The following is a 13,661-nucleotide window of genomic DNA, read 5'->3' as shown; positions in this document are numbered from 1 at the left end:
TGTGCAGAGTTTGACACTAGACGGATGTTTTCACATTCCTCTGCTGAAAGTGGAAAGTTTCTCTGTGCTCACTGAAAATCAGATTTTAAGGGGCGGGGCCTATGAGCTAAATTTGTGACATCACAAATAGTTTGGAAGTCCAGTATGCAACCAGCATGTACATGTGTGCTGTAGAAACCTGAAGCCACCGGTGCACAGAGAATTGACTTTACAATGAAGTAGGAGACATCTTGTATCCAGCAGGAAAACTAGAGAAATCAACTAAATTTAAGTATTTTCAGGATTTTAAGGGGGAAAAAGAGACACACATCATTGTTCCAGATTATTTATATATATGTCTTATTACATATCTTTCAACATGCTGTACTAGTTGTGTACTTATGTGAACCCTGATACAGACATCTGCATGAAATTTGTACAGAGTGTTAACTTTGGATGAATCTTTCTTCACAGCTCTGGGAAGCTTAAAGCAGCCAAAGCAGCAGCCACAGTTCTCAGCAACATGTTCCAGTACAAGAAACTGCACAGCTCATACAAAACGGTAAGAGGCTGTAGAAATTACTAAAAAGGAGCTCTGCATGATTGATGATCGAGTAGCCAAACAAACTGAGGAGAGGTACTCAGCGGATTTAATGTTTGAGGTTAAACATAATTTTCTATTATGTAACCATCAAATCACACAGCAGCAACTTTTTTAAACATGAATGAGTGTGTTGAAACGTGTTGAAAGGTTTGGGAGGGCACAGATATCCCTAGATATACTTGATGAATGAAAATGTAATTACCAACTTATATTTATGTGTGACTATGAAGCACTTATATCTTATTAAGACACTCTTTGATGGTGATCCACATACTACAAAAACACACTCATGTTAGCCTCTAACATGGCAAGAACAACAAGTTACATTCTGTTTGTCAATTGCCACACAAAAGTTCAGTGGAAAAGCTTTTTCTTCATGGAGCCCCACCCTTGTTCTCAAATCTGCGTGTGTGTGTGTGTGTAAAAAAAGAGTGAGAGTGACAGAGATTGTGTGTGTGTGTGTGTGTGTGTGTGTGTGTGCATGTATAGATGACATTCCTCTCTCACTGCAATTCCCTTGTCAGTTGGATGACACATGTTCAAAACACATATGTCTCTGACTGCTCACACTGCTGCTCTTTCAACACATACACACCCAGTCCTGTAAGTCCCTGTCTTGGGCAGGGCCAGGTGCGTTTACTGCATTTCACAGATCCCGACTTGCCCCTCCCAAGGGTGTGGTGTGTAGCCTATTTCCTAAAGAACAAGCCCCAACAGAGCAAAAAAAATAAATTTGTTAATACTTGTCTCACATAAAGTTTGAATTTTAATAGTCTATCGTACATCATGTTGGAACAAAAGTATGTACATAAACTGGAATCACGTCGTTTAAACAAAACCTCTGATTGTGTTGTATTGTGAGCTCAAAGGTCCCTCCAGGTCAAATTTCAACACAGAGGGAGTTGTTGTTGACACCCCTGTGGTGTACAGTTTAATTGATATTTAAATAAATACTTAATTATACACAATAATTTTGTATGTGTTTCATGTTCATACAATGCCATAACACTATCTTCTTTGTTTCTTTGTGTTGCAGAAAGGGTATACAAGACCGGATTTCTTAGATATTTCAATCTGAAGTAAACGTAATGTAAAACCACTGTTCGGCAACAGTTAGCAGTTCTGCACTCTACCAGCCCCCTTTGGAAGATGTGTGGGAGTAAATAGACTTTTTATACTATTCAAAGATAACATAGGTTCAGTTTTTGTCTGCCATACTTTGTGATGAGAACATGAACACCCGATGTAGGATCTACCCGATGGAAAAGGAGTCCAGTGTATTTTTAAAACTCGATGGACAGTCTGTACAGTTCAAGGAATGTGGATCCTGTTCGGTGGACTATGGATGGACAAATGTGTGCACCTTAACCCGTTTACTCTCTTTGTTGAACACTGTATGTTTTAATGTGAAATCAGGGATTTATTTTCTTTCAAAGCAACATGTTTTCAGATTAAACTGCGGCTGTTTCTGTTTCTGCGGTTTTTAATTGGTTGAAAAAGCTGTTGATGGACAATAGGTGGACCCTTGTGCCTTATCTCACTGTTGCACCTCAATTTCAGCATTAATGCAAACAAATGTGGTACTAACATGGCATTTTTGTAAATATTGCTTTCGCTTTTACGTAGAAATCAAATGTTTTTTTTATACCGTAACAATTTACTTTGTTTTTGTAGTTTTTGGATTGATATGGAGTCAAAATTATAACATTTTAGTTCAAATTGTATGTAAGCCACAGGATATATATTTATATCTTGCACAATACACAAATACCAATCGCTGAAATTAGGATGTTAATAAATTTGATTGAGAAATCTTGGGATGATTGAGCTTCCAAAGTTGACTTTTGTTTTCAGTTATATGCTTTGTAAGCTTGCGAAATCTCAGTCTTGTCCTTATAAATGCTGATGTGTTTGTTACTTTGTCAAACACACAATGGCGGGAGTCATAGAGATAAATCTTACAGCTCTGTGGTATAAATGGTGACCTTGTGTTTCTGTGACTTGTTTCAATATTTGCTTTTGTGTTGTATGCAGGCAGATGTATCATCTGGATATTTTTCAGCTAATAAAGAAACAGATTTGGAAACGAAATGTCATTTTGTCATTTTGTTTCTCGTGTGTGTGCTGCAGCGTTTGGTAAAGCTGTAACAGACTGACACTAACATGGTGAAATGTGGACCACGCCCTGTTTACATATTTGCTCCTGCTCAGACAAGAACAATACCAGACCTTCCCTGCTGCACCCTTATTTAGCCTCTTATTTCACCACAGGTAATCATTACTCCATGAGGACAGAGATCATCAGCCTCTACAGTACAGAGAGACAGAGAGGTATTTGGTTAAATTGCTTTATTAGACAGCCCTGTTGTTATCAGTCGGTTTACATCACACACAAAAAACTGTACAGAAATGTCTGTGAGTACTTCAGTCATAAGTGTCATCCTGCTTCAGCTGACTGGTGTGCCAACAGATATCAGTGTTCTGGCTTCAAATCTGACTTTAGACCTCTGTCACATGTATCTTCTCTGTCTTTCCCAACCCCCCTTTTACTGTCAGCTGTCAAGTAAGTCCAAACTGCTTAAAAAGCAGAATTCCTGCATCTTTTCTGACATTACTCTGCCCTCTGCTGGGGACTTAATTGGAGATCTTGGCTGTGAAATGACAATCAATAATAAACTCTATACAGTATGTACAGTAAGCTACTCATTTCCCTGATTGACACAAATATTTCAGATAATTTCTTGTACAATATATAATAAAATATTTTACACAACAGTAACAAATAGGTCTTTGGTTAAGTGGAAACAGAAAGAGGTAACACTTTGATTTTAACATCACACACTACAGAAAATAAACATAACAATTTACCATATTGACATGGATAAATATAAATCAAAGCTAATGAGGATCTCCATGTAGGCGTTCCTTTTCAACAGAAGTGAGGGACTGTGGATCAAAGGTCCTCCTCAGTGACAAGGCAGTAGAAGTCAGAACGTGCTCCGTAGTTGCGTGATCCCAGGTCCGACACGTCGATGTCTGAGGGCTTAGGCTCAGCCACAGTGATAGGAGCAACGGGGAGGACGGGAGCTTTACAGGCCAGAGCTTTGTACACAGGGAGGCGAAGCCCTGCAACAGAAAGAGAAAGAGGTGGAAAATATATCCAAAATCAAAGCAAGTGCATTAGATTTTTCACTGCTGTAGTGTTTACTATTTGAGCTATATCGTGATTTTTTTAATGTTAATTAATTTCAGTTCAATTCTGGTTTTGGTCATTTATGCTTTTTGCCCCCAGAGGAAGAGACACACAAGGGTAAAATACTTCTACTTTACTTCACAGTGACAAGATGAGTCGAACTCATTAAAGGAATAGTTTGTAATTTGCTTTGAGAAGGTCGATACCACTCTCATATCTGCCCGTCCATTATGGAGCTACTGCCAGCAGCTGTTTGGCTAAGCTTAGCATAAAGACTGGAAACAGGGGGGGGGCTAGCCTGGCTCTGTCTGAAGATAACAAAATCCGTCTACCAGCTGCTCTGACCCTCACCCCTCACAACAACCATAAAACTGTCAGGATGTGGTTTTACTTGGGATGAGGTTTATTTATTGGACCAGCAGAGGGACTTGTGTTGTCTGTTGTCTATACACTTCATTGTCCTAACTGATTAAACAAACAAGATGTTATTGGGCTTTAGAGGTGCTGCTGGGCAGATTTAGTTATCTTTGGACAGAGCCAGGCTCGCCGTCTCCTTGTTTGCAGTCTTTGTGCTAAGTTAGACTAACCGGCTATAACTTCATATTTAAGTGAGGGATATAAGAGTGATACTGAATTATTCATCTAACTCTCAACAAGCTAGCAAATGCTGAGCTATTCCTTTAACATGAAAGTATTGTACTCTCATGTCTGCTTAATATGGCTCATACAAAACATCACAAACACTGAAGTTAAATTAAATTAACTGCACTTGAGTCTCTTTGTTTATTGACTCAAACTAGTTTTAAACTAGGTCAAGTACAATATGTTTGAACTGCACACTGCGTGGGGAGAAAGAGAAATGAGTCTCTATCAGGTTGAGACTTGTATATAGGCTATAATTTTATATTCTACTTCTGATGTGACAGAAGTATAAGAAAGGCCAAACGGTTGACAAGCATTTACATTTCTAGGTCAGAGAAACACAATCACCTTGCACTGTCATTGTGCAATGCAGCTTCATATACATTTATTTCATTTGCATGTGCAAAAAACATTGAATGGCATTTATCACATATGCAGTTATTTGCATATGTATCTTTATGTGAGGAGTGAACCCAACATAAGTGCTTTTCTAGACCAGTGGCTGTTGTTCTTACCCAGATCTCCAGCAGGGTCAGTGTCTGAGCGGCAGTCCAGGTAGTCAGGGTCGACGGTCAGCATGGGGTCCTTGTCATCTTGTAGCACAGTCTGAGGGTCGCCTGCAGACTCACTGTGGAAGAAGACTCTGCGAGGCATCGCTAAGGACAGCTCCTTCCAGAAGACTGAGGAGGGAGTCTGTGAACAGCAAACACATTACAGCACGCCATTAGTCAAACTCAACGGTAGTTTCCAAACTGCATAAGCTTTACTTGCATGTATCGTAATATATAGTATAAACTGTATTTCTCATTTTAATGTATATGTATTCAATTATACTGAAACACATTTCTACACTGAGATCATATCCCTACTTTATTTCCACTGCATCAAAAATCGACTTTGGCTTTGGCAATATATAATCCCTTTGCCTTAAATCCCTCAGTCAGCTCTGTGTTAAATGCTTTAAAAAAAAGAAAAAAAAAGAACTTAAACTCTAATTGTTGATTTAACCATGAATATTTTATATTCTAGAAAAATACTTACAATTTAATTTATTTAGTTTTTTTCCATGTATATATTCAAATATGTATTCGCATAATTATATTTTCTTGTAAGTTGGCTGACATCCAATTTAACATACACATAATCGTGTTATTTAAACATTTTTAGCTTTTATTTTAATTATTATTTTCTTTTTTTTTAAAGTATATTTTTTTTGGCTTTTATGCCTTTATTTGATAGGACAGCTGGAGGCAGACAGGAAGTGGGGGCAGAGAGAGGGGATGACACGCAGCAAGGGGCCGCAGGTCAGACTTGAACCCTGGGCTGCTGCAGCAACGACTCAGCCTCGGTACACAGGTCGCCAGCTCTACCCACTGAGCTAAACGGGCGCCCAGCCTTTATTGTAATTACTCATATCATTGCTTTTGCTTTATATATTATATATTAGATAAATATATTTGCTGATCTTACCACAGAGTTGTACCTCCAGGTGAGTACGGTGAGGCGGTGCTGGTGCTCACTGAGCAGCTGCTTGATCTCAGGCCTCATGCGTTTGGACTGACCCTCCAACATTATGAGAATGGGACGCTGACATAACTCCAACAAGTGCAGAAGGCCCTGTCTGAAAACACACAGCCACAGTACGTCATGATACCACATACTGTAGACAATGTGGTATACAGCAGCAACACTGACCTCAAGTGGTACATTGTAATGATGCCACATTCATTTTACACTGTTTTATACAATACACAAAGAGCTGTTTGAACAGTGCTGTTTGTTTCTACATTAAATTCATCTGTGTGAGTCTGACCTGAAGTTATTGGAGCACCAGTCCTGCTCAAGGTACGCGTAAGAGAGCACCACAATCAGACGCCGAGAGCGACTCATGTTCATTAGCAGCTCTGCAGAAGGTTCTGGAGACACATGATATTGTTGTTAAATTATAAAAAAATGGGCAGCTTTCAAATTGGCTGAATCACAGCCCAGAATAACAGGTATTGAAATAGGATTGTATCAGCAGAATCAAAATAAATGGACTATGAAGATTAAAACCAACAAAAACTGCATAAACAATGGATTGAATATATTCCACACTGACACACACACACTATTTCTATTTAACTATAGAAAGCTTACCTGAGCCAGGTAGAATATCGTTGTCATTGAGGTGCACCTTGTACGTATTTTTATTCTCCAGATGAGGTTTGAGAATAAAGTTAACAAACTTCCTGTCATGGTCATTGTTCACATAGGAGATATAGGCATCATATAATTTGCCATCTGAAGACATGGAGACACAAACACACTAGTGGTGTTAATACTACAGTCTTATAAACGAGTATAGCAACCTTATGTCACATTAACAGATGTCTCACCATTGAGCTCATAGTCTCCGTAGGAGTTCCTGTACCAGAGTTTGATGTTTAGGTGACACCTGGAGTACACAACAGCAGCCACAGTCAGGATCAGGAGGAGGACAATGGCGGCAATAACAGCACCTGTGTGGCTGGGGCCGCCTGAGCAAACAATATTTTAAAATAAGTAGGGCTGCATGATACGAAAAAAACAAAGAAATTGCAATTATTTTAACAGATATTGGGATATGATTCATGATTGGTGGAAATGATCATTTTGTAATGACATTTTAATTTTACTGAAAAAAATATGTAAAATATATATATAAATATGTTTCGAGAACAAGATTTGTAAGTCAGGACACTTTTGATGAGATGTATTTTAAATGCTCAGCCTTAAAAATAAGCTTAAAATAATCAATACTTTAATTAGAATTGACAACCCCAAACTACGGAATATGGATTCATTTACTTCATTTAAAGAAAAATTAAGAGAATAGAAAATTGAACAACAGTTAATAATTCACAGATAATCTGAATTTTGTTTATGTTGTTTGTCGAGTGCTGACATCTCTCTTATAATATTATTATAAGAGAGAGAGACTGTAAAATTATACCAACTGGACATATCTGTGTGTGCGGCATAAACATTCCCTCCATCACTAGTTAAGTTGCTGTATGTAATATAAAACAAAAGGTATCAAATCTCTAAATCATCAGTGGAGCTGGCTGACTTCCTCAGGATAGTTTTGATGTGCACTTTTCGTGTGTCTTTTTCCTTTTTGGCTGGATAATCTTTGTAACACAAGATGCAGGACAGCATGTAAGAGATCCATCATAGTAGGTATTTGTATTTAGTAGAGATGTTCTGATTCAATTTTTCCTTCCCGATACAGATTCTTATATCTGAACTTTGTGTATCAACCGATACCGAGTACCAATCCAAAACAATGTGCCTTAAAAATGTATATACATACAGTATAAAATCATTTTTAAGGGGATTTAGCCTGACTCTGGTTAAACCCTTTGTCCACAGCCTCGCAGTGGGGGGTTATAATTTCCACTATTCTGGGGGGGGGGGGGGGGGGGGAAATGGCAAATGGGACCCTGCTGGTAAGTAGCAGGGTCCCATTTCGGAGCTAATAAATTATGTGGTATTAGATCGGTGCACAGACACCGAGTAATCGCTGATACCGACACTGGTAAATAACTCTAGTATGTAGTCGCCTTACTTGAATTTTGAAGGCTGAAGTCAGAGGAAATGTTCCTCACTGCGCAGCTGTAAAGCCCAAAATCATCCAGCTCCCTGAGGGTGATCACCAGTAGACTGTTTACCATCAGCTGGCCGGCAACAGGAGACCTGAAAAGTAGGACAGAAAACTTGATCTTACTTCCACTCTCAGATACCTTTTTTTGCATGCAGGTACATTATTAATGCTGTAAAACTTTTGTTTTAAAAGCTTCAAATCACCATGAGGAGATATTCTGCATGTAAAGTGTGTGATTGGTGAGAGGTTGGCCATCTTTACTCCACTGCAGCGTGGTGTCACAGTGCTCCTCTCCTGGCTCCCAGAGGAGGAGAGCAGTGCAGTTCAGTATCTCAGTAGATCCAACATTGCTCCAGAGTCTGGTCAGGCCTCCATGAGGTTTAAAGTCTGGGGCTTTGGAGCACTGGGACTCTGTGTAAAGACATACCAGTGTTATCTGTGTTCACTGCAGGAGCTCCAGACAATAGAGGCCTTCATGTGCACTGCCAAGCACCGCCTGCTGCTGGAAGGCACTCTGAAACAAAATGCCTTCTTGCAGGTATATCCGTTCAACTAGACCCTGCAACCCCCACAAACTCTACTGCAGGGACAAATAACAGCGTGTTGCGAAAGCCACACAATTGCAGTATCAGGTGATGAGATGACTTCATTACACTTACACATAATAATACGTACCTTTAACTATGAGACGCACAGTGAACGAGGCTGTGCTGTTGCCCTGTTGCATACAGGTGTAATTCCCTTGGTCTTCCGAGCTGAGGCTGGCAAACTCCACGTAGGCTTTCCCTTCCTGTGTGAGGAGCTGCTGACAGTCCTTCTGCCAGGTGAGCGCGAGCTGGGGCTCCAGAGGGCAGTTCAGCCGATAGGGAGGCCCCTGTTGCCCCACATAGAGCACCTGCTCTTTAAACCTGCTCTCATCCACACAGGTCTGAGCTACAAATAGAAACAGAGGGAGTTTACACAGTCTCCTTTACATTATAGATTCAACAATACAACTTGTTCCGTCCCAAAACTGATTCTGATCCCTCCAGTCAGGGTCACTGATCCTGCAACATATGAGGCCAGGGATTTCTGTGGCACTAAAAAGTGAGTCACAACTTGCCATGAATTAAGAAACTGTATTTAACATGTTGGTCATGTCATAGCCAGGCCACAGTAAGGGCAGTATACCAATCCTGACTGCTGGATTGGTGCAGCTCTACGTTATGGTGTGTGATCGAATACGTGCAGCAAGCAAATACCGCGCAGTAGGAGTGGATTTGCTCTCTTCAGAAAAAAAAACACTTTGCATACAGTCTGTGGATGCAAACAGTGTATCTTTTGATAAAGAGCGAGTGTCTAATGGTACACGAAGGAAGGTGAGCTCTTTCACCCTGGCAGACTCTGAGCAAAGTGGTGTTTTGCTGAGATTAAAAATAAAACACTGACTTCTTTTCTGTTTGAGGACATATTCAATGTAAAAGGGGCCTATTTAATCGTATATTACTGCCAGTCTGTCAGGACAGACTTAAAATACACCTCAAACAATATAACTAATGAGAACAACACTATTGAAACTGGACCTGTTCTTCTAGATATTCCGCGCATGCGCTCACCGTGACTATGATCAAAACTATACATAACCCGCACAACTGCCCTCTCTGGTTCCTCTTCCACTTCACTTTGTTTTATTTATTTATTTATGCATTTATTTTTTAAACGTTTCTCACACAAAGGGACACACATCCGGGTCCAAAGTCCGGCTCTGGTCCTCATGTTGCCAGGCAACATCATGTGACTGCAGACAGATACTGTGACCCTGTACACACTGACTGGATGTGCATTGACCTGTATTTTACCCATCCAGCATCCCGTAAGTCTGACTGTGATTGTATAGTACTATACTAATAGTTAATACTGAATAATATTTAAAAAGAATAATAACAAAACAAAGCGACTCCTACAACTATCAACACATTTAATGCTTTTTAAAACTGGACTTCACAATAAAGTGTAAACCTACCGTGAGTAAATGAAAGTAAATAAGATTATACATTGTATGCATCCTTACCGGTAGCGAGGAAAGTCTTGTCCCATTCAATGCACGCCAATATGAAAGCGACTAAAATCACAGCCATGAGCCGCAGTCGTCCTCTTCCTCCTTCCTCAGGTGAGAAATGAACCGAGTTTACACAGTTTTCTGACGCTACATCACCACCTATGAGACAACGTGGTACTTTATTACAGTTTAGTTACGTTGAGCAGCGGCCGTACAGGTGACTGCGCAGACGACGGCGTCCTGCTGAACAACTGCACCTGGAGAGACCTGAAACCGGCTGCTATTGGCTGGCCGGGGTCACGTGACGGTTGCACGGGCTTTCACCTGCGTTACAGTGAAACTGAAAGAAACTGGAGAGACAGGAAAACGGACCGAAACACACCTAATCTAATCTAATCCTTTATACAATACTTTATGCGTGATTACTAAACTGCTTTTGAGTTTGGTAAATACATCATTGGTGCATAAACAGATTGAAATGTAAAGATAATGATATTAAGAAATAATAGAATAAAGCCTAAAAGGAGCACCATGTGGGACTTGTACGTAATTACAGTGTAAAGTCCTCCTCAGGTCATTCAATCCACTGAACTAGGCTTTAAAATAACTTAAACTTTGTTTTAATTTGAATGTTAATGTATGTTTAATTTATGTATCTAGTGTATGCTGCTACTGCTACTAATCTATTTCGCCTCAAAAGCAAAAGTTCTCTGCTTTATCACCATCTATTGCAGTGTTATCGCATATGGATTCACGTGCAGCAGATGTGTCAGCTAAATGTTAATACTGTGAACTCCAGCATAGTTTAACAAAAACAGGTTTCAAGATTAGTCATGCTGTTTACACCCAATTCCTACCCTTCATATGTTGTTTCTTAGAAATAACATCAGACATGTTTCGCTTCTTTTTAGGTGGCAGGAGAGAAAATAAGTCATCATCAACGTTTGTTGTGTTCTGGTTTCGTAATGATAAAGACAATAATTAAAATGAAAATTTATAGATGTATGACAATAGGATGTAGGCTCTACAGGATCATGTTTTTCCTAAATTTTTAGCCATTATATTACATCAATTGGCTTGAAAATAGTTGGAAAATAGCATAAAAAATCTCTACTGTAGTTTAAACAAAAAAGGCACATGACACCAGCACTATGACACACATTTTAAATGATTAAACATTAATTTAAAAGGCATTACATGAGGCCAAAAGTTTCCTCTTTTATTCAGTAATATAAAATATTATAATGCAAAACATTCCTGTGCCTGATTCACAAAAGACACTATCAGATTCACTCTGCAGTAATGACATTCATCGCAATATAAGGCAACATCGTAACACACAATCAGTACTGTATGTGCAGTAGCAGTATAAATTATGCTTAGGCTTTCGATATAAACACTCACATACATCTCACAAATATAGAGATCCAACAGTAAGCTATCAGTGCATTCTTAAAATAGAATAAGAATAATCTCATGAAAGACGTGGTCAGTAAAATCAGTTACTGTACACTTGTTTTGTCCTAGAAAAATTAGTCCGTCTTCAAAGTCCATTTCAACGATGAGAATCCAGCACTGAACATTTGACTGCAAACAATAAAAAAGAGTGAGAGCCCTCCGTCTGAACTCTTCCGAGAGATGATTATTAATGGCTTTGAAGGTGACTCAACACTGTGATAGTCTGGACACTTTAATGCACAACACTGGGTTCGTGTCCTCAGGGAAAAATGTGTAACATTAAAGTGTCTGAATGCTGTCACACATTGAATGAACTGTAAGAAATAAAAGCAAGGATTGGTTAGTTGCAGCGTCTGTATTAAAAAACTGTTGAAAAACCATTGAGCAAGATTGTATTTTTCTTGGCCGCCACGCCAGTCTAACCGCATATTATTTGAGACTTACCTGAGTTCCTCTTTTAGTCTGTTGAGTTTATCAAAGAGTCTGTCATTCTTGACCTGCATGGGAGCACTCGGTACAAACCAGGCTGCAACAAACTTGCATATGACAACAACGTGCTGCAAGCGGAGAGGAAAATGTTAGGAATGTAATCTCCTTTTTTTAATCTGTGAAAATATGGTTTCACTAAACGCTTTCAGCTTCTGTTACAGCCCAGTTGACTGTACTGTTAATGTGTGACAGTTCAAGAAATCAATATAAGAAAAGTTGTGTTTAGTAGGTTAGGTTTCTTGTTTGTTTCATGATTAAGACTAACCTCAAACAGGATGACAAATGCAAAGCGCACAGCTAGAATTAGCCAGAACTGTGGGGTTAAACTGTAGTCCTCATTGCTCCTGTAGTCTTTATAGCTGTGAAGAGAAACAGAAAAGAGATGTTATCAACCTCATCAGTTGTCTTTTAAATGTAAACACATTGGATGTTTGTGGTTACCAGGTGCAGCCATTTCTTTTAGAAGAATCTTACTGAACTACTGTAAGTTATTTATATCCGACTTTGCCTGAGGCCACACGATCCTTACAGGAGTGGTAACAGTGCAATACTACCAGAATAATAACAGAACATCTTAGTGTAGTGCAAAATGCTGAAGTTATTAACTGGTGGTGAACAGTTTGAGGTACTTTATATGTTTTGACTTCGGTTTTCTCCTAACCTAAATGTCAGAGTCGTACCAGTTAAAATACTCTTCAACAGGGGCGTAGGAATGAGTTTACCTGGCAGGGGAGCACCCCAGTCCCAGCCTTGCAGTTCAGAGCAGATCGCAGCACAGGATCACGCCGCCAGTCCCGTGAACCGGTTGCGGTATGCCCCACATAGCCGTTTTCAAATTTTTTTTTCCCACATCGCGTTTTATTAGTCCCCACAATGGATTTTAGGGTTGTTTTTTTAACGTCATTTTTTTGTTGCTAGTGTAGTCTGTGTCCTCCTCGCCAATTGGGCCGGAGCCAAAATACACCGTCTAAGCGTCCCATCGTATGGCTCGCCTAGTAAGTGATGCAGAGCGGAGCGTCACATCCAAACACAAGAGGTAATTCAGGCCGTGCAAGCAAAAATGGGTTCACACTACCAAATTCGTTACTGCCGCAACGACTATTGCTAGTGCAAATTTTAGAAAGAGATTTGGACTTTTCATTTTTAAGTTAAACTTTTCTATTACGACTTTTTTAGGGACCAGACCAATGATTCTATTCCTTTACTGGAGGAAGGTCTGGCAGCTGGGCAACTCAGGTCAGAGGTTAAGAAGATGAGAAAGACCAGCAGCAGCTCAGATAAAGTGATTCCTTTCTTATGGGGAAGAAAAGAAAGAGAAGGAAATATGAGTTAGTAATCAGATTTGTCCAGGAGGATAATTCTTTCTGTTAACATTAGACTTGTTGATTTGACTGTTAAGCTGATGTTTGTGATCAAACCATCTAACTAAGTACAATCTTGCTAGGTAAACGTTGTTACTATTCAATCTTACTAGCCAACGTCTGGCCGGCCGAAAATATGGCGAAACTATACTTCCCAGTAACGAAACGGACAAAAGCGATTTGACACTAAAAACCAGTATTTAAAGATGATTGTAAAAGAACATGATTTTTCTGATTAACTTAACCGATACTGTGTCCCCCCAATGTTACAG

General features: G+C 39.5%; 3 protein-coding genes across 3 annotated transcripts in view; 1 reads left to right on the top strand and 2 right to left on the bottom strand.

Moving 5' to 3' along the window:
- The window catches only part of pkp3a (plakophilin 3a), a 14,998-nt gene extending 12,332 nt beyond the window's left edge, over nt 1–2,666 (top strand). The window contains exons 12-13 of the mRNA XM_035664983.1: nt 454–541; nt 1,620–2,666. Of these exons, the coding sequence (XP_035520876.1) occupies nt 454–541; nt 1,620–1,661 (130 nt within the window). The 3' untranslated portion in view covers nt 1,662–2,666. The remainder of the gene's footprint in view (nt 1–453; nt 542–1,619) is intronic.
- A 261-nt stretch (nt 2,667–2,927) lies between these two features.
- sigirr (single immunoglobulin and toll-interleukin 1 receptor (TIR) domain) lies at nt 2,928–10,321 on the bottom strand. Its single transcript, XM_035664993.1, has 10 exons — nt 10,094–10,321; nt 8,719–8,976; nt 8,247–8,454; nt 8,008–8,135; nt 6,797–6,937; nt 6,558–6,701; nt 6,232–6,334; nt 5,889–6,039; nt 4,934–5,111; nt 2,928–3,709 (listed from the first exon to the last, which is right to left on the bottom strand). Exons 1-10 carry the CDS (start codon nt 10,158–10,160, stop codon nt 3,537–3,539), a joined length of 1,551 nt encoding a protein of 516 aa, XP_035520886.1. The 5' UTR covers nt 10,161–10,321; the 3' UTR covers nt 2,928–3,536.
- Nucleotides 10,322–11,289: 968 nt separating this feature from the next.
- Nucleotides 11,290–13,661, bottom strand: part of LOC118330454 (anoctamin-9) — a 12,988-nt gene continuing 10,616 nt past the window's right edge. The window contains exons 22-24 of the mRNA XM_035664984.1: nt 12,294–12,387; nt 11,984–12,096; nt 11,290–11,853 (exon numbers count right to left, since the gene is read on the bottom strand). Of these exons, the coding sequence (XP_035520877.1) occupies nt 11,838–11,853; nt 11,984–12,096; nt 12,294–12,387 (223 nt within the window). The 3' untranslated portion in view covers nt 11,290–11,837. The remainder of the gene's footprint in view (nt 11,854–11,983; nt 12,097–12,293; nt 12,388–13,661) is intronic.

Source organism: Morone saxatilis, unplaced genomic scaffold (assembly GCF_004916995.1).
Source record: "Morone saxatilis isolate NCDOM2014 unplaced genomic scaffold, NCSU_SB_2.0 Contig2, whole genome shotgun sequence".
Classification (NCBI taxonomy): Eukaryota; Metazoa; Chordata; class Actinopteri; family Moronidae; genus Morone; species Morone saxatilis.
The sequence above is the reverse complement of the archived record's forward strand: the minus strand, read 5'-3'. Positions and strand labels throughout refer to the sequence as shown.